This window comes from Cynocephalus volans, chromosome 1 (assembly GCF_027409185.1).
Source record: "Cynocephalus volans isolate mCynVol1 chromosome 1, mCynVol1.pri, whole genome shotgun sequence".
NCBI lineage: Eukaryota > Metazoa > Chordata > Mammalia > Dermoptera > Cynocephalidae > Cynocephalus > Cynocephalus volans.
Window position 1 is genome coordinate 268,298,088 of NC_084460.1, and position 23,968 is coordinate 268,322,055.

The window sequence follows — 23,968 nt, forward strand, 5'->3', positions numbered from 1 at the left end:
TGCATTGTATTGTACAGGCTTGTCCAAATTTGGGTATTTCCATGCTGTATTAGTCTGTTATTATTGCTTATAACAAAATACATGGAAATGGGTGATTTGTAAGAAAATGAAATTTGTTGCTTACAGTTTCAGAGGCTGGAAGTCCAAAGTCCAGGGAACACATCTAGTGAAAGCTTTGTTCGGTGGTGGCTTCAGTGACGGCAGAGTATCACAATTGCAAAATGGCAGAGCAGAGAGAGAGAGAGAGAGAGAGAGAATCACTACTCTCCTTTTAAAGCCCTCAGAACCACACCCCTGACCACCATTATTAATCCATTCACTACTGCACGGTCCTCTAATCTAAACACCTCTTCAAGGCCCCACCTTTCAATTACCATAATAGGATTTCCCATCCTCAACACAGTTACAGTGGGAATTGAGTTTTGGGGGGACATTCAACTCAAGGCACACGCTAAGGGAAAGGAGTAGTATTTTCGTGAATGTTGCTTCTCTAAGTCATTTAAGGTTCTCTATAGATGATAGGACCCTAAAGCAATAGCATATGAGGGAAAAATTACCTGTTTTTCCACAGAGCTAGGCCCTCTATAAGGCATAATAAGGCTTTCTCCCTAACCTTCCCAATTTCCAGTTTTAAAGAAACTATTTTAAGTGTCTCAGGGAGAATGGAATATGAGTCATTGTCCCAGCTTTTTTATAATCAAGTAAAATAGGTAACTCTTACTTTGACTTTTAGTATCAGATATATTAAAGAGAGATACTCCAAACATTAAAAAGTTGCTCTATTGTTATTAAATTCCATCCATAATGTCTTAGTGATACCTGCCAGTGATAGCATATCTTTGGAGATACAATGCTACTAATAAATAGCTGTTTTCGTATTTTTTTTCCATGTCTTACTATCTTTCTAAGCTTACAATGGTTTTAAGAGGACTTTGTTTTATACTTAGTTTACTACAGAAGATGTTAGAATGGGCAGTCACAGAAAACAGAGAAGCAAAAACTAATCCAATAACTGCTGAAAACGCCTTCCGACTCATGCTGATCATACAGGACTTTCTGCAGTCAGAAGGACTAGTTAATTCAAACATGTGGACTGAGAAGGTACAGTAATATTCCTTTGAAAGTATGTTTTAGGTAGTTAAGGACTTTATTCAAGGAAAGAAATTTTGCCCCCCCCCTCGTTTAGAGCATTAATACTTAATCAGATGCAATAAACAAGGATAAGATGTGGAAAATAGTCACAGATTTTGTTAGCTATTACTAGGATGATTCTTTTGGCTTTTGCACTGAACATTGCACTAGTTTTGAAGTATTTATGATTTGTATTAGTGTTGGAGAAAGTTCATCATGAGTAAATTATAAAACTGAGTGTTTTTATTTCTCAATTTTTCCTTTGTGATAGCTTTTAGAGGATATGGTGCTGCTCTTTGACTGTCTGTCAGTCTGGTATTCTGAAAGTACAGTATGGGTGAAACTCTCTCAAATTCAGATCCAGTTGCTTCTAGGATTCATTGGAAGGGGTAATCTGCAGGTTTGTCAATTCTTTTACATTATTTTCTATTTTTGCATGCAGCATAGATATTATTTATGTAATAACTAAAATGATAATGCCTAATGCCTTTTTGGTATTTGAATTTTTTTTAATAGTTCCAAAAAAATATCCGTCATTTCACTTGAAATTGAAGTTTTGTGAGATCAAAAGGGAGCCTGAGAGGCAGCTAATTAATTATTTCTTCCTGATATTTATGACTATAATTTTAAGATTTCCTTTCAGGGTATTTACACATAACTTATGTTAAAAATATTACTCATGTTATCTATATTCATTGTAGCTAGCTAGGTGCTAGACAACCTGCATAGATTATTCATATATGTGCATTTTAGAGCTTATTTTTAGGAAAATTACTTTTTAAATTGTTTCTTTCAAAATTTTTTTCTCGGTAATGTGTTCAGATCCCTCTACTGGCCAGCAGCCAAAAAGAAATTTTTTTTCTGCTACTTTACTAATCCACAGTTTTACATTCTATCTCATTTTTTTTCATTCACCTAACTCCTTACTTACTAAGTACTAAGCATTGTGGTGGGTTTTATAAATAAAAATAAAATATGGTTGCAAGGAATATTGATTATTTCTATTTTAAATTAGAATTTTAGAAGGTTGAGAAAGTTCCATGTGAATTTTAGTGTGTCATTTTTCTATTTGCATTGGATACTTGCAAGAACCTGCATTTAGTCCTGTTAAGTATCCCACAGCTATTTACCTGGTCCTTTTTATATTTTGATGTTGCAAGTTTTGTATTTGATGCAGAGGGTCAGGGGTTGAACTGGTTTCTAATGTATTCATAAAGTAGATATAGTATTGATAAGAACACGGTGAGGTTAAAATTCTTACGTAAGGCTGACCTATTTTTAAAAGACAATAGTAATTTTATGATTGTTTTTTCAATAGATATTTCTTTTTGATCATAAAAGTAACAATGCTCCTTATAAAAAATATATAATTGCATAAAAAGAAAAAAAATTGTTCAATATCCCATATACTAACAGAAAACAACTGTTAGTATTTTAGTATATTATTTCTTTCCTGTCATTTTTTTCTATGAATATATTTTTTCAGATTATTGAAATTATTATATATTTGGGTAATTTTGTGTTCTTTTCTTTCTCTTACTGTTATATAAAATTCATTTCCCCATGTTACTAACTTTTTAAAAATATGGTTTTTCCCCCTTCGTCATAAAAGGAGCACGTTGTGGAAAACTTGGAAAATACAGAAAAGCTAAACAAGAAAATGGTCATTAAGACAGGCAGATGGTGGAAGTTTGAATTGTACAGCTTTTTTAATGCAATTTGAAAATGTACGAACTAAGAACTTTAAAAAATCATTATAGCTTTTGTCTAGTAATTCTACTCTGAAACTATGTCCTAAGATAATAATCTAAAATTCAGAACAGTCTTTATACACATAAATGTTCATCATAGTATTCTTATTTTCCTCCACCTGGGAATAGAAAGAGGATAGCTTTTTTAGCTTTTTTGTTCACATTAGCCTAACGACTATTAAAGCAGTTCAGCTGACATACCAGGTAGTTACTTATTTTAAATATTAGGACTCTTTTTGTTCAACTCATAGTTACCCTCGTTGTTTTTTCATTTAATGAAATTTCCCTAAACAAAATGTCTCTTTGTTTAGTTCATCTTTAAATATTCAGTGCTCGTCTCATAGTAGGGGCTCTATAAATACTCATTTAATAAATAAATGAATGAGTGTAGCACCTACAGAAAAGACTGATTCTACCAGTAACTAGTGACATAAAACGTTTCTCCCTACCCTGCTTAAGTTCACTCTGTTATAAATAAAAGCATATTTCCCTGAGATTGTACACATTAAAGGCTGGGACAGAAATCTCTTTCTTTATAGGGGTTGTAATAGAGCTGCCCGCAAAATGAATCTGGCTAGCCAACTTGTTTTATTTGGCCTATACATATTAATTAATTGCCAGTATTTAATTAAATGTTAGGAGATTTCATATAAAAACCAAGATTTCCCAGCTTGCCTCAAAAATAGGACTGCATGGTTCATTCATTTAGATGCAGGCTACGGTCTCCAGTTTGCCTGGTTCCTACTTCCTCAGTTGTCTTAGCTCAGCCATTGATTTTCATCCCTGACTGCACATGAAATCATCTTTTCAGAAATACCTATGTAGGGCATCACCCATAGTAATTAATTCAGAATGGGGAACTAGAGCATCTGTATTTTTTGTAATTCCTCAGGTGACCCTAATGCAGTATCAGTGGGAGGAACATGTGTGTATGTGGTATCTGTGTATCTAGCATTAAGGCCATGATCAACTAAATTACTTTGTATTCATTAAAAGTATCTTTATACTTTTAAATAAATGTGAAAGCTTAAAGTTTCTTTAATGCCATGATATTAAGTTTTAAAAGCAAAGCACTATATATTCAACTTTTTATATAAACTATTTTTAAATACATATAGCAGAAAAGACCAGAATATTAGCATTGGTATTTCCTGCACATAGGAATTTTATGACTTTTTTCCTTTCATTTATTAGCCTCTATTGAAATTAAATTCTTTTAGTCAAATTCAAATACTAAAGTTGGGGGAAGGAGTTGTGGGAAGATACGAGGAAGGTGAAAAAGCTTCACTTTCTAATAGAGAAGTTAAAGCTTTGAGTCATCTTAGAGATTGTTTCCTCCCAGTGCTGTTTACTTTATTAAGATTGCATGGAAAGACTAGTTAGGTTTCTGAACAAGGACTTGAAATTCTATATACCTGTCTTTATGTATCAGAATGCTTTTGATTCCAAATAACAGGAACACCAACTCAAACTGACTTAGTTAAGATTTATTGGCTCCTATAATTGAGAATTCCATAGTTAAGATGAGTTTAAGAGAGAATTCAGTCAGAGATACAGTTCCATTTGTTTGCTGTTCTGACAGTACCACTCGATCTTGTGTCAGCTTGTCTTAAGCTGACTTCCCTTATGGACACAAAATAGCTGCCAACAGCAACGGGGACTATATGCTACCTCTTTCATATCCAGAGAAAGAGAGTGCTTCTTCCTACAGTCATTCATTGTTGATAGACCATTTTCATTGGGTCTCTTGTGTTTCTGTGTATCTTGTGACTAGAGACTCTGACTGCCTTTGTTATGAACTATCTTTTTGAGGTTGTTTATATAGTGAACAACTTTGGAAGACAGAGGTCATGTCTCCCTCTAGAGCAAAAGGCATGTTTGTTTACTGTCCAGTATAATAAAAATGTCTCCCTCCATGGCAAAGATCAGATACCCTTACTGCCCAATGTAAAAGATTTGTGTTCCCTGTGCTCAGGGTTCCTCATCTGTAATGCAACCACTGCATATGGAGGCATCATTTAGTCCTTTTTGTCTCTCCCTGTGGGAATTGTAGTTTGGGGAACCAGTGCAAATGGTGATACTCTGTCTGTTGCTATCGCTGTAGATCTTTATCTGTGACTTAGGACTCTCATGTCTTCTGCCAACATCTTATGTAACTGTGGCAGACAACTTTCTTAGCTTGGAAGTAAGGTAGGATCTGAGACCCTTCACAGTTCTTGACAGTTGTTGTATAGAAGTTCTGAACTTGCAGAGCCAGGCAGAACTTTTGCTGTCACTAAATGTTTGCTTTAGTCTGCTCTTTCTCATCTAAACTCTTCTCCTCCAGGTTTGTGCAATGGCGTCAGCTAAGCTGAATACCCTTCTTCAGACCAAAGTGATTGAAAATCAGGATGAAGCATGTTACATTTTAGGGAAGCTGGAACATGTTCTAAGTCAATCAATCAAGGAACAAACAGAAATCTATTCATTTTTGATTCCCCTTGTCCGTACCCTGCTTTCCAAAATTTACGAGCTTCTCTTCATGAGCTTACACCTGCCTTCTTTACCTTTTACTGATGGTAGCTCTTCATTTTTTGAAGATTTTCAAGAATATTGTAATTCAAATGAATGGCAAGTTTATATTGAAAAATATGTAAGTTTTGTCTTTTTTGAGCAAGATTTTTCTAACATCATTTTTGTAGAAGTATATATTAAATTTTGTATGTTCTTCTTTTTATAAGATTGTACCTTATATGAAGAAATATGAAACCCATACATTTTATGATGGTCATGAGAACATGGCACTGTATTGGAAGGATTGTTATGAAGCCTTAATGGTGAATATGCATAAACGAGACCGGGAAGGAGGGGAAAGCAAGCTCAAATTTCAGGTAAAATGTATTAAATGTTTTAATATCCAGCTTTTCATGTTGATTTCAAGCACTTAGTATTCAATGAGAGTAATACCCAGCCTGAAATTTGAAAATAAATATTATTAGTGTACTTCAAAAAGTTCACTGAAAGGTTTATATTATCTTTTAACACGATTTTCCTGCAAACTTTTTGAAGTAACCTTGTATTTCTCTTGTTTGTCTGAAGATTATTTCAGAATTGGGAGAAAAACAGCTGATCAGTAACAACTAAAAAATATTAATAGTAAAATGTTCTATGCATAGTGATTATGTAAAAAGTCTACTAAGCTGATAGTACATGAGTAGATGCCTGTAAGGAGGCTGGATATGTAATAGTGCTTAGAGGGAAATTTATAGCACTGAATGCTTATGTTAGAAAAGAAGAAAGTCCTCAAATTAAAAATGTTAAGTTTCTTCTGTAAGAAAGTAGAAAAAGAGAAGTAATCTAAACCCATAGCAAGCAGAAGTAAGAAACAACAGAAATCAGTGAAACTGAAAACAGAAAGACAATAGAGAAAAATATATCACACACAAAAAATGTAGTTTATCCTTGGAACGCAAGGCTGGTTCATCATTTGAAATTCAATCAACATAGTGAAACACGTTAACAGACTTATCAAGAAAAACTACATTATCATATCAGTAGATACAGAAAAAGTACTTGACAAAATTCAACATCTATTCATAATCAAGGCTCTCAGCATACTATGAATGGGAAGGGAACTACCTCAACTTCTACAAAAATCCTAAAACTGGCATTGTATTTAGAGTTAAAAAACTTGGTGCTTTTCCCCTAAGATAGGGTACTATGCAGGAATGTCCATTCTCTCTATTCCTAGTCACTATTGTACTGTACAAGTAAATCCTAGCAAATGCAATAAGAACAGAAAAAGATTTTAAAAGGCATTCATGTTGGGAAGAAAGAAGTATAACTTTTCAGATAACATAATTCTGTATGTAGAAAATCCCAGGAATCTACCAAAAACCTCCTATAATTAATAAGTGAAATTAGCAAGTTTGTAGGACATAAAATCAATATACAGAATTAAATTATGTTTCTATACAATAGCAATGAATGATTAGAAATTGAAATTTTTAAAAAGTGCTATTTAGAATAGCTCTAAAAAGAGTAAAACACTTAGGTATTACTTATGTATGTGCCACAAACTATAAAATGCTGATGAAATAAGACCTTAATAAATGGAGAGACACTGCATTTATGAAGTAGATGACTCAATAGTCTTAAGTCATCTTAAGATATAAATTCTCCCCAAATTGATCAGAAGAATTAATGCAAGTCCAATAAAAATCTTAAGAGGATTTTCTATACATATAGACATGTTCATTTTTAAACTTACATGGAAAGAAAAAGGAATTAGAATAACGAAAGCAATTTTAGGAAAGAACAAAATTGGAGAACTTACACTACTATTTTAAGATACAATATAAAGTTTCACTAGTCCTAACAGGGTGAAATTGGCAAAGAATATACACATAGACCAATGGAATAAGTAGAAAATCCAGAAATAGAGACACAAATATGATCAAGTGATATTTGATAAACATACAACAGCAATTCAATGAAGAATGAACATTCTTTTCAACAAATGATGATGAAACAATTGGTTATTGATCTATATTTTAAAGTATCTTGACTTACACTTCACAACACATATAAAAATTAACTCAAAGTGGATTATAAATTTAAATGTAAAATCTGAACCTTTAAATCTTTTAGAAAGAATCATAGAAATCAATCTGTGATCTTAGGTTAGAGTTCCTAGATAAGACACCAAAGCTATGATCCATAACAGAAAAAAGTTTATAAATTGAACTTCATCAAAATTAAAAAGCTTTTGCTCTTTGAAGGACACTATCATAGAATAAAAAAACAAGCCATGGGCTGGGAGAAAATATTTGCAAATAACAGTGGACAAAGGACTTGTGTCCAGAATATATAAAGAATCCAAAAGACTCACCAATAAGAATACAACACAATTAAAAAGTGGGCAAAATATTTGAAATGACACTTCACCAAAGAAGATATACAGATGACAAATAAGACCATGAAAAGATATTCAAATTATTAGTCATTAGGAAAACACAAATTAAGATGATGAGGATATAACATTACATATCTGTTAGAATGGCTGATATTAAAAATACTCATAATATCAAGTGTAAAATCCTGTAAAACTGACTTTTCGAGAGTATTTATGCAAGTTAAAAGACAGTGGAATGGCATCCTTTCAGTGCTGAAAGGAAAAAAAACCTTGCTGATGTAGAACTCTATACCTAGCAAAAATAACATTCAAAAATGAAGGTTAGGCCTTTCCCACCACCAATGGCTGTAGCAGCAGCTTCAGCACCTATACCATGGAGCTGCCATTTGCTCCAAACCACCCTTTATGCTGTTGCTACCTGCCACCCAAGTAGCAGTGTGTGGACTCGGGGGCATCTGGCAGTTCAATTGCAGACCAGATTCATATCACAGCCATGGCTACAGAATATGGAGCAGATAGAGTACATCCTCTGCTGCAGTTGCCAAAATGAGGATCCAGCCAGTAACAGCATTCTGTCTTGGCATGTAAGCTTGCTTCAACCTGAGAGAATAGTTGCTGTTTGCTTTTACTGCCATTCAGATACATATTCTAGAAGAGTATTTTGGAGGAGTTTTTCTGTTATATGAAGGGATCCACAAATACCAAAGAATGCTCTTCCAAGAGAATAAAAATCTTGAGGATCAGTGGTTCCGAAACCTTTTTACCGGCCTGTTATTTTCTTTCAGAGCAGAACATTTAGGCATAGCTTATGGCTTTTCAGTGGAGATACTCTAGGGGAGAATACAAAAAAATGAATTCATACTATTGTATTCTAGTAATAAACCAACTGCCAAGTTATTGACATGATCAAAATCAACTCTAATGGCAAAAGAATCATTACATGAGTTTAGAATCCAGAATATCTTTCTTTGATGGTACCACATCTGTGCCATGTCCTTTGCCAGTTTTGTGTAGTGAACAGTGAGCTGTCCTACCAGCTGTAGCAGAGATTAAGAGACATTGGCCTTACATTACTGTCTGCTCCCAGATCACCTACATGACTTTTTAAGTAACATGCATGAAGCCAGTGAACATTTATATACCTTTGGAGGTGTTTGTCTTTCTGTGAGTTACAATGGATAGTGCTTAAGCAAGGACCAAGCTAAAAATCTTCCAGTATTCGAAATAACTGGGAACTTTAAGGCTGAAGACATGCAGCTTAAAGGCTTCATTTCTCATCCAGCCTTCAAAATGGAAATAACTATTGGAAGTGCCTTTAAAGAAGTTCATTTTGAATGACATAGTTAGTTTTTAGGGGTTGGTCTGGCTGCCCCATAAAGTTTCTTCTTGTCAAAAGTGGCTAGACTTGGGCCGAGCCCGTGGTGCACTTGGGAGAGTGCGGCGCTGGGAGCACGGTGACACTCCCACCACGGGTTCGGATCCTATATAGGAATGGCCGGTGCACTCACTGGCTGAGTGCTGGTCACGAAAAAGACAAAAAAAAAAAAAAAAAAGTGGCTTGACTCTCAAAAGTAATTAGGCCTGAAACAGTTACTCTTTATCATTATGAACTATTGTTAGGGATTTTGTGAGAGTCTGTATTAGAGAAGTAGGAAATTCATTATTTAGATAATAAAAGGCTTTGAGCATGTCCAGTTTATTAGAATAGTTAGAAACTGTTTATGAAATGAAAGTACAACCTCTATCAAAAGCATGTGCATATAGTTCAAACATTCAAACCTACATCTTTGTGAAGGTTTTCTCCCCAAACTTAAGTAGAGTTAAATAACATTATCCAAAATGTTTTCTGTAATTATAAGCAATTAAAGTTAAATTTATGTTAAATATTGCTATATTATAAAGCAATATTTTGCATTAAAAAAAAAAGTTATAGCAAAACAAAGTCATTTCATACAGAGAAAAGCTGAGAGAAGTTAACAGTAGACTTGTTCTACAAGAAATATTAAAGGGCCTTCTTTAGGCCCAAATAGTGGCATGGAACTGCAAAAAGGAAGGAAGAGCTCAGGAAAAGAAGTATTTAAGTAGATGTAAACAAATGGCAGTAGTTAAATACAACAGTAATAATGGGTTGTGGGGTTAAAATGTTTGTAGAAGTATATGAAAGTGACACAAAATCTAAGATTAAAAAGATAAATGGAGTTAAGCTGTTGTTTCTTTCATTGTTTTGGAAGTAGTAAAAATACTTATTTAAGGTTGAGTAGGATGCATTGAAAAATAAAAAAGAAGGTATAGTCCAAAAACTAACAGGATAAATAAATAAATAGGAAAATCTTCTTTGCCATTTATCTATTTTTATTGTCTCTAAGGCTTTTAAAAGTAATAGTTTATCATTCAGTTTTTCTGTTATGTTTCCCATGTCTATTTGAAGGCACAGAGTTGGGAAATTTGATTTATAGTACCATTATCATACTTATTTAGCTCAATAATCATGGAGGCAAACCACTTAATCTCTTTGGGCTTGTTTCCAAATCTGTAAAACAAGGAGCTTGAACCAGATTATCTTTAATGCCCCTTCTTGTCCAAAAATTGCTTAATTTTTATTGTTAGGCAAGTTACTTAAGTTTAAATAATTTCAGAAGTTAAAAGTTATATGATTTAAAAAATATTATTTTTCTGGTTATAAAAGCAATGTATATTCATAAGAAGTGTGGAAAGAAAATATTAAGTGAAAGAATTTATTATCCAACTCCCATAGTAATTATGATGTTAATATTTTAGAATACTGTCTTGTGATCTTTTTTCTCTTATGCTCTGTGTATGTGTTTGTGTGTGTGTGTGTGTGTGTGTGTGTGTGTTTAGACAGATATATGACCTTATTCTACACATGATCTTTTATCTTCTCACCTACTAAATAAACACTTATTCCATAAAATAAATATAAAAAGAAATATTTGAAATTCTAACACTATTAACGTTTTCATATATATCTTTCCTGTATTTTTATGTATGTATTTGATTAAGCCAAAATTGGGCAGTTTCGTTTGCTATTCCTTTCTTCAAGTATATTGTGAACATCTTTCCATGTCATTATATGTCTGCATAGTATTCCATTGTATTATGTGTTAGAACATATTTAAATCTACTTCCCATTGTTGGACCTCGTGCTAGTTTTTTTCTTATTATAAGCAATATTGAACATCCCTATAGTTATATTTTTGTGATTATCCAGGATGAATTCCCTAGGATAAGTGTAGGTAGTGCTTATGATACTGTTATATTGCCCTCAGGGAAGTTCTACCAGTTTATTTTCTTAGGAACACTTACCCTGTAACTTCACCTTTAGGTTTTCTAGTTCTAGAAATACCTAATTTAAGAATATCCTTATATGCTTGAACTGCAAAACTGTGAAACTGGTGTTTAATTATCTTGGAGCTGTCATGACTTACTCATTTTCTCAGCAATCATCTGTCTTAAATATTTGATAACATTGTATCCCAAATCATTGCTTTCCTACAAATCTAGTAATAGTTTCAATAACAATTATAACAATAACAGCTACAATTTATTAAAAGCTTGCTGTTTTTCTGGCACTATATTAAGCAATTTAAATATTAATCTTTATGATGACAGCTATTGTCCACCTCATTTTACAGATGAAGACACTGAGCTTCAGAGAGGGAATTAGCTAAGAGAATTACCCAAGATTTGTACCCCGGTCTAACTCCAAGGCTTATATTTTTAACCATGCATTATATACTGCCTCTAAAATTGTTTAATCTGTGTCCTTAACTGTTCTTTTTAATGTATTCAGTGTTGATTTGTTTGAAATGTTTAATGTTTAATGTTGTCATTTTAGTTCCTAATAGATGAATGTCAGTGTGAGTTAGATAAGCCAGTCTTACCAAGAGTCTCTTTGAAAGCTCTAAATTTTTAATTTCAGGGCTTAAATTTATGTCTTGGTAGAAACTATTATCAAAGTCTGTTTTATCCTGAAAACTGGAATAAGTGTATGAATTCATTAAGAGAGCAGCAGTCTAAATGATGAAATTTTTCATTGTGAAAGAGTTGCCTATACAGATTTCTTTTGTCTTTGGCATTGCTTTTTGGGCCATCAGTATCAATATGCAATGTGATTTCTCTCCTTTCTACTTTCTGTGAACTTGAGTCTCATTCCAGATGCCTTATAAATCAAAAGATCCCAAAGGAAAATTATTTCACTTAACTGTAAGAAATTAATTATCCTGAGTTTAAGAATCCCATGTTGAGGCATTTTCTGTTTTTAAGTTCTTCATATTTATTGTTGGGTTTTTTTAATTTTTGAAAAATATAAATAGATTGTAGCTAGAATTATATCATGCTTATCAAATAAAATGATTCTAATAGAATAACAATAGCCTGTTAGTTACCAGCTTCTTCCCCATACTGCATGACTTTGTCAAATATTTTAAATTATGGTATTAAAACATAAATATACCTGTACATATATGGTTTAATGTTCTTATTTATTGCTGTTTCTTTCAGGAGATTTTTGTAGAGCCATTTAATCGAAAAGCACGCCAAGAGAACTTGAGGTATAATAATATGCTTAAACAACTTAGCAGTCAACAGTTAGCCACTCTTAGACGCTGGAAGGCAATAAAGCTCTATCTTACATGTGAAAGGGGACCTTGGGCTGAAAGGTATAATAATAATATTATTTATTAATTACGCTTTTTTCTTTAGAACTCTGGTCTAGGACTTTTTGAGCCAATCCTCTCTTCGTTCCATTTTTAACAATGTTTATGATTGCTTTTAATTAATTTATTGTCCTTTGAGAATTACAGGTCTGGGATCATTAGCGGTTTATGTGTGTTTTTCATCATGCAGTTACTTCCCTTCCTTTTATGCTGTGATAAAAAGTTTATTGGCCTTTAGACTCTTAGTAAGTGTGGAACCAGTGTACTTCTGTCTTTCCGACACCACCTCTTTGAGCTAGGTTTAATGATGCTGTGTGTATAAATATTTTACAGTTTATTTAATTGATCCTAAGTCACTTCTGTTTTGCTGAATGATATTGTCTTTTTATTTACAGCCCTTTTTTAATGTGGTAGAATACACATAACATAAAATTTACCATTTTAAAATGTACAATTTGGTGGCATTAAGTACATTTATAATGTTGTACAATCATTACCACTGTCTAGCTTCAGAATATTTCTATCACCCCAGAAGGAAACACTATACCTATTAGTCACTCCACATTACCCCCTTCCTTAACCACCAATCTGCTTTCTGTCTCTGTGATTTGCCTTTTCTGGATATTTTATATGAATGGGATCATACAATATGTAGCCTTTTGTGTCTGACTTCTTTCACTTAGCATAATGTTTTCATTATGTTGTAGCATGTATTAGTTACTTTATTCTTTTTTACAGCTGAATAATAGTTGTGGATATACCTAACACCTTTTGTTTATCCATTCATCTGTTGATAGACATTTAGGTTATTTTTCACTTTTTGGCTACTGTGAACAGTGCTGCTATGAACATTTATGTACAAGTGTTTGTATGAACACCTGTTTTTAATTCTCTTGGGTATATACCTATGAGTAGAATTTCTGGGTCATGTGGTAATTCTGTTTAACTTGCTGAGGAATCCCCATACGGTTTTCTGTAGCAGCTGCATCATTTTATATTCCCAACAGCAATGTACGAGGGTTCCAGTTTCTCCACATTCTTACCACTGCTTGTCATTTTCTGGTTTTTTTATTATGGCTCTCCTAGTGGGTGTGAAGTAATATCTTATGATTTGATTTTCCATTTTCCTAATGATTGGTAATATGGAGTATCTTTTCATGTGCTTGTTGGCCTTTTGTATAACTTCTTTGGAGAAATGTCTCTCACATCCTTTGCTCATGTTTAAATTGGGTTATTTGACTTTTTATTGAGTTGTAAGAGTTTTTTTAGTATATTCTCAATAATAGACCCTTATCAGGCATATGATTTACAAACATGTAGGTTATCTTTTCACTTTCTTGATAGTAGCCTTTAATTCAGAAAAGTTTTTAATTTTGATGAAGTCCAACTTATCTTTTTCTTTTGTTGCACGTGTTTTTGATGTCATATCTTAAGAAATCATTCTCAAGTCCAAGTCATGAAGATTTATCCCTGTCTTTCTAAGAGTTTTATCTGTTATATTTAGATCTTGGATCCATTTGCAGTTATGTTATCTTTATTTGTAGTAAAATCATTATTTTATTTTGAAAACTGTGTTTAGAAATATAAATTCATTGTATAGCTAGTTAATAACTTCCATTTAGAGTAAAGGTATCAAGCCGTAAGTCTCAAAGTTCATGTTCAAATCTTATTTCAGCTACCTATAAGCCTTGTGACACCTTGGGCAAATAAGTTGGCCTGACTTAGATTCCTCATTAGAAACTGCAGCTATGCGTACTCACTTTGATTTTTTCAGAGTTGTTTGGATAAAATGAGATAATAAGTGTGAACATTTTTATAAAATCATGCTAAAAAATGTAGTGTACCTGACACTTTCTTACACTATTTCAGTCAACCAGTCTTTGTAATTTAATAATTTTACTTGTTTGCTTATGAATATTCTTAGAAAACAGAATCCAGTTCACTGGAAACTAGCTAATATAGAAAATTATTCCCGCATGAAACTTAAACTGGTGCCGAATTATAATTTCAAAACCCATGAAGAAGCTAGCGCCTTAAGAGATAATCTAGGTGAGTTCCAATGATTGTTTATTTGTTGAAGATAGTGAGGGTGTTGGGTGGGTTGGTTATTGTTGTTTTATTAATTGTTTTAAAATTGTTTACTTATGAAGGAAAGGAGTCATTTTATACTTGATATTTAAATGGTTTTATGTGTTCAGTCCTGTTACATTTGGCCCAAATCTAGGATGGCATCGTATTTCCATTGATTGTAATTTTGCAAGGAAAAAATTTTTTTAATTATAAAATTATACTGTACTTCATATGAATTGCTCTGTCTCTTATAGTGAAACAATGTCCTTTTCCCTTAGTATTTTTTGCTCATTCAAGACTGAGGCTAATGTTAATGTTAGATATAATTAGAATTCTTAGCAATCCTTCGAGCCTTTCTTTTTTAACCTATTTTTATAGAACTCTCGATCCTTAGTATCCTAAATGGGCCAATGCCTTTTTCTAGAAAAAAATACTTTAAAATATTTAGCCTGGCAAGATTTCAAAACAGATTTTAAGGGGTTTCTACAACTCTTTAGGAAGCCCTTACTTTCTAACCATCTCACTTGTCATCTATCCCTTTTTGAAGATAGGTTTGTGAAATTCCCCAAAATGTTGTTTGTCAAGAGTCATTGGTAGGGCAGGCCAGTTAACTCAGTTGGTTAAGCATGGTACTAGTAACACCAAGGTCCAGGATTTGATCCTTCTACTGGCCAGCTGCCAAAAAAAAAAAAAAGAGTCATTGGCAAGTCATATGTGTGCTAAATTGTCGTTACTATACCATAGCCACCTCTGCACCTTATATTCAATGACTAGATTATAGATAAAATGAGTACTAACTTTTAGGTCTTATTTTTTCAATTGTCTTAACATATTGGTCAATGCGTTTGATGCCATAAAATTAATTGAAAGAGCCATGATGCCTGCCATATAGGGTGTTACATTCGAAAATAAATCAGATACAGTAAGTGATTTTTTTCTTAATGCAAAATAATGGCCCTGTTCAATATAAACACTAACTTTGAGTGTTTATTGCATAGCAATAGCCAATTATTTGTAGCTTCTCCTCTCTATAAGTAATTTGACACTCTTATACTTTTTCTCCTCCTTGAAATTTAACTATCCTTATCACCTAGCAAACGTCTTTTAATGAATGACTTTAAACTAGTAATTAAGGAATAGTGTTCTCTATTATTTTCTTGACTTTCCAAGAAATCCCACTCCAGAAAATTAACTCTCCCTCTTCCTCTCCTTCTTATCCCTCCACACATACATACAGATATAATTTTATGTCTCTTTTTCTTGGTCTCAATTGTTTTATGTCCAGGAAAACCAATGTCCTTTCTCTCTTTTTTTTTTTTTTAATTGAATCATAGTTGATTATACGTATTTTGGGGATTTGATGTTGACATATGTTGATCAAATCAATATTACTAGTATGTATATTGTTACAAATTGTACTTATTCTTTGTGCCCCTTGTCCAATCTCTCCCTATCCTCCTCTTCCTCCCCCCTCCCACCAGTGATAATACTGGATTTCTTCTCTCCCTCTGAAAGAATAATGGTTACTTTGTTGATTTGTTGCCTAGATGATCTGTCCAATGCTGAGAGGTGTGTTCAGGTCCCCCAATATTATCATAGAGCAGATGCTTCTTCTGTCACCCTGAAATGGGCTTTGTGGAGAGAGACATCCTCTTCTTTATCTCTGCTGGTGACTCTCCTTCTGTCAAAGCACTCCACTGGCTGGTGGATCATCTGCATGGTGGTTGTGATGTCTAGCCACTTTCACGGCAGCCATGGTTATTGCGGTGGGTGTGGTGGGCCACCCACGTGGAGGTGATGTTTTTGGCATGCTCCTTGGCACTGGTGGTGTGCCTGGTTGTGAGGGGGTCCAGACCCTGGCTCCATGCCTCAGGTCCCCTGGCGGGCCCTGAGGTGCTAGTGGTGTGCCTGGGCCGGAACTAATTTTTTCTCCTTTGCTTACTTCTAAAATGGGGGAACTTCCTGTGGGGACCAGCACTTGAGCTGTGTGGTTGAGCTAAATTGCTGCTTTGCTGCTGTTTCCCTAGGGAAGGCTTTTTGCGCAGCTCAGGGTTTAATGGTTGACCTTATAGGTACTTCTGGCTCTCCAGAGAATCGGTGCATCTGGGTTGTATAGAAACTCTGATCTGGGTCTGAGTCTTTTTTTCATCAGACTGCACCTTATGCAATTCTATATTCCTGACCAGTCTCCTCTGAGTGGTCCTGCACTGGGGGGTGGATCAGCTGACCTTGCTGTGTCCCCGTGTTCCCCCAGTGAGCCCATCTCCACCATGGCCTGTGCTCCAAACAGTTTCCATGGGACAGGCCCTGTGCCGGTCCCTTGCAATGACTCACTGGGCTCTGAATGGCTCCTTTTTTCATTTGTTCTGGCTCCTCACTCCTGTGTGGGTCCACAGGAACACTATTAGTGATTTTGCTGTCCTGAGGGCCACTAAGGCCCTTTTCTGCCCGGCTGCCTCCAAGCAACTCCATCTGAAGGGCACAGCTGAGGCTTTTGCCAGCTCCTGCTCCATGCACTCAGCAGCTCCAGCCTTAAAGCAGCCACAGCAGAAAAGGCTCCGAGCAGTTTTTTCTTTCTCTCATCATGGTTTCTCCCACCTTCCTGAACTCTGTAGGTCTCTCCTCCTCTTTTGCTGAGCTCCAGCGGCCCCAGCTTGGCTGTTGTTACATTTTTATAGCTGTAAATTGGTTGATTCGTGGGAGAGAGTGATGCTGGGGACCGTCTATTCTGCCATCTTGACTGGAACTCCCCTTTCTCTTTTTTTATGTTTTTCTCATTACCACTTTTAAAAATTTACCCAAAGTATGATGGTGATAATAAAACTGTATATAACAAAAAATATATACATCTCAACGTGAAATCGGAAATAGTAAAAAAAAAACAACAAAAAACAGTGATATCAATCTTTAAAACCTTTAAAGTTCCCTGAAATGCATTTCACTTCAGAATTAACTGCCAAATGTTGTACCTACTCTTTTTGTGTGTGTGTCTGTATAAGTATTTCTTATTAGCTGCTAGAATTCATGGTGTCATTTTTTTAAAAAAAATATTTTCTTGTTTTGTTTTGTTTCACTTACCCCAGAACTGCTTTGTAAGCAACCCATTGCAAAAATACAGAATAGTGTACATTATGGGTTAACCTACAAAGTTTACCATTATTCATAATATTATTTTTGATGGAAAATCCATTATGAATTCTAAACATTTGATTTGTGAAGTATTTTTGGACACACCCCCTTGAATAGTCAAAAAGAAAGTATATTCTTAAATGTATTATTAAAAATATTTGGTTTAAGAAAATTTTTTTGTCCATACTTCTTCATTAGACTTGCTCTTTTCTGACTGCCAAATTTAACCACTTATTTTTAGTTCTCCCATTACTTCCATGGTTTCTGAAGCATTTAGTAGTTACCCTCCACTGTAAGTGTATTTCTTTCTTATCTCTGCTGTGTAACCTCCTACTTTTCATACTAATGTTTAGTCTTTTTTTCTAAAACCTTTATCCTGTTCGCCTTATAAATGATGGTGTTCAGTAAAAGTAGTTACTAACTTGTTCTAGGGAAAGTGTGAGCTGGTACTTCCCACTGTAGAAGATGTGATCAAAGCAGATTTACACAGAAAAATGCACCCGTACATTAGGTTGATTAATTTTATGTGTTAGCATTGATTCCATTTGATAAGTTAAGGATTTGTCATCTTTGTAGTGTTATGTTATTTATATTTATAATGTTATTTATAGTTATTTGCAGTTGCAGTGTTATTTATTATGAATTACTTTTATTTCTCATAAATGAAATGTCTATTCGTAGTTAAATATAAAATGTTTTTCCAGTCCTATATATAAATTATGAATATATTTGTATTACTGTTCTCATGCCAGTTAGATAGTGGGTAAATGTATGATAATGATAGCTACCATTTGTTTTTATTTAATGTGTACCAGGTATTTAACATGTATTACCTTTCATAAGAACCCTGTGATGAATTCTTCATTTCACAGTTAAGAAAACATAGATTCAGAGGAGTCATATGTCTAATAAATAGCAGAACAGAATTGACTCTAGGTTTATCATTTCACAGCCCATATCATTTCCATTACTCCAGCCCTGCCTTCCTACAAAATGTTTAGTTTATGAAATATGTTACATTTATTGCACGTACATCAGAATTATCTATTACATTCCATATGCTCTAGAAAGTAATACTTCAGCTCTTAGTCTATGTATTATCTTCCAGTTAAAGACAACTTATCATGTGTTCTTTCTTAGTATTTCTTTAGTACAAATGCACAGTAAAAAATAGTTCTATTACATTAAAACGATGAGAATAATTCTTTCCCTTACTTAATTATTAGCATGCTTTAGAATTAAATATGATTAAAGAGAGTACTTGGCCTATTTCTGAAACAAATAATGCCATCATTAAAAATATAAATTTTTAAATATCTATATTTTTAAAACATTTATTCCTTTTACCACATGTATAGCAATTTTTTAAATTATCATCAAACATCATAGATTACTCTAAATCAAAATACCTTCTTTACTTATAATACACTTATTATTATCATATAATTAACAGTCAAATTACAGAAGGGCTATAACATTATTTTTTACTTTGTGTTTAATAGATATTTTGTGTTAAACAGGTATCCAACACTCACAGCCTTCCAGTGATTCACTGCTTTTGGAAGTAGTAAAACAAGTAAAAGTTAGTGATATGGAGGAGGATAAATTAGACCTTCCAGAAGAGGACATAACAGCCAGAGTAAATATGTATGTATAAGTATTTGAAAGAATTTTAAATTATTTTGTTCTGAGAAATAGAATTATAAAACTGTGGAAGATATTGGCTTGAAATTCTAATGCTATGTATTTCCAAGGTCCGACAGTTAATTCTATATCTGTTTTTAGGAGTCTATCAGTGTTAACTGAGATTACTGAAGAAGGCTTCTCAGAACTGGGATAACTTGGAGGTAGACCTTGAAATTACAAAATATTTTGAACCTAATCATAAAGAAAACGTTATATCACATTTGTGAGATGCAGCTGAAGCTATGTTTAGATAAAAATGTACATCATGAAATATAAACCTTTAAGCAGAAGAAAGAAAATTATAAAGATAAAAGAAATCCATGAAAGAGAAAACCAATAAACAGAAAGAAAGATTGAAGAAAATAAAAACTGGTTATTAAATAACAAAAAACAGAAACCTCAAGCCAGACTGATTAGGAATAAAAGAAAGACAACAAAAATTGCCAATATCATGAATGAAAGAGGACAGATATAACTACAAACATTAAAATGATTAAAAAGGAACACTAATGACAATTTTATGCCAATAACTTTGGCAACGTAAATGAAATGGACAAATAAATTCCTTGAAAGACAGACACAAATTACCCAACCTCCCTGAAGAATAAATAACCTGAATAGCCTTAGATAGATTTTTAAATTCTGAATTTTTAGTTTAAAAACTTCTCCTAAGCAAATATAAAATATATTCATTTTCTCATCTCTCTTTTGTGTTACTTTGTCATGTATATTAAACCTTTATGTGTTATAAGCCCAACAATGCAGTTTTATTGTTACTGTTTTATGCAGTTGTCTTTAAATTAGTTAAGGGAAGAAAAGAGAAAAATATATATTTACTTATACTTTCTTTTATATATACCTACATAATTACCATACTTGTGCACTTTCTTTGTGTGCATTCAGTTACCATCTGGTATCATTTCCTTTCACCCTGAAAGACTTCCGTTCTTATTTCTTATAAGGAAGGATTGATAGCCACAAATTCTGTCTGTTATCTGAGGTTTTTTTTTTTTTTTTAAATCAAGATGTACTTCACCTAGCATAAAATTTACCGTTTTAAAGTGTATAATTCAGTGGGTTTTTAATGTATTCATTAGGTTGTGCAACCATCATCACTATCTAATTCCAGAACATTTCTATCACCCCAGAAGGAAATCCTGTACCTTTTAGTAGTCAATCCCATCCTACCCCTTCCCTCCACGTGCCCTGGCAACCACTGATCTACTTTCTGTCTCTGCATATTTGCCTATTTTGGACATATCCTATAAATCCTACAATATATGGCATTTTGTGTCTGGCTTGTTTCATTTGGCACAATGTTTTCAAGGTTCATCCATGTTATAACATTTAACAGTACTTCATTCTTTTTTATGTCTGAATAATATTCTAGTTATGGATATACCACATTTTGTTTATCCATTCATTAGTCAATGGGTATTTAGGTTGTTTGCACTTTTTGGCAATTATGAATACTATTTCCATAAATATTCATGTACAAGTTTTTGTTTGAACATATGATTTTAGTTATCTTGGGTATATATCTTGGAGTAGAATTGTTGGGTCATGTGGTAATTCCGTTTAACCTGTTGAGGAATTGTCAAACTTTTTTTTACAATGACCACACCCTTTTACCTTCCCACCAGCAGTGTGTGAGGGTTCTAATTTCTCTACATATACCCCAACTCTTGTTATTTTCCTTGTGTTTTAAAAAAATTGTAGCCATTCTAGAGAGTTTGAAGTTGTATCTAATTTGCATTTCCCTAATGACTAATAATATCGAGTATCTTTTCATGTGCTTGTTGTCCATTTATATATGTTCTTTGGAAAAATGTCTATGCATATCTTTTGCCCATTTTTAAATTGTGTTATTCATCTTTTTATTATTGAGCTCTACTTTTTATATATAATAGATACAAGTCCCTTATCAGATATATGATTTGCAAATATTATCTCCCATTGAATGGATTGTCTTTCACTTTCTTAATGATGTCTTTTGATGCACAGAAGTTTCTGATTTTGATGAAATCCAATTTATCTAATTTTTTTTTGGTCTCTCAGGCTTTTGGTGAAGATGTAAGAAACGAATGCCTAATCCAAAGTCATGCAGATTTACTCCTTTGTTTTCTTCTAGGAGTTTTATACTTTAGCTCTTACATTTAGGCCTTTGATCCATTTGAGGCTTATTTTTATATATGGTGTGATGTACGGGTCCAAATTCATTCTTTTGCATGAGATTATCAAGTTATTCCAGCACCATGACCTTCATTTATAAAGGACAGTTTTGCTGGATATAGAATTCTTAGTTGATAGGGTTTTTTTTTCTTTCAGCATTTTGAATATATTCAGCCTACATTGTTTCCGATTAGAAGTGTGATGTTAATCTCACTGTGATTCTCTGTGTGTGATGAGTTATTTTTTCACTTGGTACATTCAGATTATTTTTGTCCTTGGCTTTCGACCTTGGCTATGTGTCCACATGTAGATATCTTTGTATTTATCCTACTTGGACTTCATTGACCTTTCTAGATGTGTAGATTAGTTTTTTCATCATATTTGGGAATTTGTCAAACATTATTTCTTCAGATATTTTTTCTGGCCCTTTTTTCTCTTTTCTCCTTCTGGAATTCCCATTGCACATATGTTGTTTCACTTGATGGTGACCCTCTGAGGCTCTTTCATTCTGTTTGATTCTTTTTATTTTGTGTTCTTCAGATTGGACCATTTTTTTATTGATCTATCTTCAAGAGCCTTGCTTCTTTCTCTACAGATTCAAATGTGCTGTTGGCTCCTTCTGGTGAATTTTTCATTTTGGTTATTGCACTTTTCAACTCTAGAATGTCCATTTGTTTCTTTTTTTTTATTTTAATTTATAAAATTTCTGTCTCTTTATTGATAGTCTCTATTTGACTAGGTTTCATTGCCATAATTTGCTTTAGTTCTTTTATTTTTTATTTATTTTTATTTTTTATTTTTTATTTTTGTTTTTTAATTTTATTTTGTCAATATACATTGTGGCTGATTATTGTTAGCCATCACCAAAACCGCCCTCCCTCTTCCTTCCCCCCCCAACAATGTCCTTTCTGTTTGCTTGTCGTATCAACTTCAAGTAATTGTGGTTGTTATATCTTCTCCCCCCCCCCGGTTGTGTGTGTGTGTGTGTGTGTGTGTGTGTGTGTGTGAATTATATATTAATTTTTAGCTCCCACCAATAAGTGAGAACATGTGGTATTTCTCTTCCTGTGCCTGACTTGTTTCACTTAATATAATTCTCTCAAGGTCCATCCATGTTCTTGCAAATGGCAGTATTTCATTCATTTTTATAGCTGAGTAGTATTCCATTGTGTACCTGTACCACATTTTCCGTATCCACTCATCCGATGATGGACATTTGGGCTGGTTCCAACTCTTGGCTATTGTAAAGAGTGCTGTGATGAACATTGGGGAACAGGTATACCTTCGACTTGATGATTTCCATTCCTCTGGATATATTCCCAACAGTGGGATAGCTGGGTCGTATGGTAGATCTATCTGCAATTGCTTGAGGAAACTCCATACCAATTTCCATAGAGGCTGCACCATTTTGCAGTCCCACCAACAATGTATGAGAGTCCCTTTTTCTCCGAAACCTAGCCAGCATTTATCGTTCAGAGTCTTTTGGATTTTAGCCATCCTAACTGGGGTTAGATGGTATCTCACTGTAGTTTTGATTTGCATTTCCCGGATGCTGAGTGATGTTGAGCATTTTTTCATATGTCTCTTGGCCATTTGTATATCTTCCTTAGAGAAATGCCTACTTAGCTCTTTTGCCCATTTTTTAATTGGGTTGCTTGTTTTCTTCTTGTAAAGTTGTTTGAGTTCCTTATATACTCTGGATATTAATCCTTTGTCAGATGCATATTTTGCAAATATTTTCTCCCACTCTGTTGGTTGTCTTTTAACTCTGTTAATTGTTTCTTTTGCTGTGCAGAAGCTTTTTAGTTTGATATAATCCCATTTGTTTATTGTTCCTTTGGTTGCCCATGCTTTTGGGGTTGTATTCATGAAGTCTGTGCCCAGTCCTATTTCCTGAAGTGTTTCTCCTATGTTTTCTTTAAGAAGTTTTATTGTTTCAGGGTGTATATTTAAATCCTTAATCCATTTTGAGTTGATTTTAGTATACGGTGAGAGGTATGGATCTAGTTTCATTCTCCTGCATATGGATATCCAGTTATCCCAGCACCATTTGCTGAAGAGGCAGTCCCTTCCCCAGTGAATAGGCTTGGTGCCTTTGTCAAAGATCAGATGGCAGTAAGTGTGTGGGTTGATTTCTGGATTCTCTATTCTATTCCATTGGTCAGTGTGTCTGTTTTTATGCCAGTACCATACTGTTTTGGTTATTATAGCTTTGTAGTATAGCTTAAAGTCAGGTAGTGTTATGCCTCCAGCTTTATTTTTTTTGCTCAGCATTGCTTTGGCTATGCGTGGTCTTTTATTGTTCCATATAAATGTCTGAATAGTTTTTTCCATTTCTGAGAAAAATGTCTTTGGAATTTTGATGGGGATTGCATTGAATTTGTATATCACTTTGGGTAGTATGGACATTTTCACTATGTTGATTATTCCAATCCAAGAGCATGGGATATCTTTCCATC

The 23,968-nt window shown here is 33.7% G+C and overlaps 1 protein-coding gene across 8 annotated transcripts in view; it reads left to right on the forward strand.

Moving 5' to 3' along the window:
* NBEAL1 (neurobeachin like 1) overlaps positions 1-23,968 on the forward strand; it is a 204,626-nt gene that overhangs the window by 122,159 nt on the left and 58,499 nt on the right. For 7 of the 8 annotated variants that reach the window (XM_063093907.1, XM_063093959.1, XM_063093933.1 and 4 more), the window contains 7 exons: positions 948-1,101; positions 1,403-1,531; positions 5,209-5,514; positions 5,603-5,752; positions 12,298-12,455; positions 14,377-14,501; positions 19,172-19,298. In XM_063093907.1, the coding sequence (XP_062949977.1) occupies positions 948-1,101; positions 1,403-1,531; positions 5,209-5,514; positions 5,603-5,752; positions 12,298-12,455; positions 14,377-14,501; positions 19,172-19,298 (1,149 nt within the window). The remainder of the gene's footprint in view (positions 1-947; positions 1,102-1,402; positions 1,532-5,208; positions 5,515-5,602; positions 5,753-12,297; positions 12,456-14,376; positions 14,502-19,171; positions 19,299-23,968) is intronic. The other variant, XM_063093951.1, reaches the window with a different exon arrangement.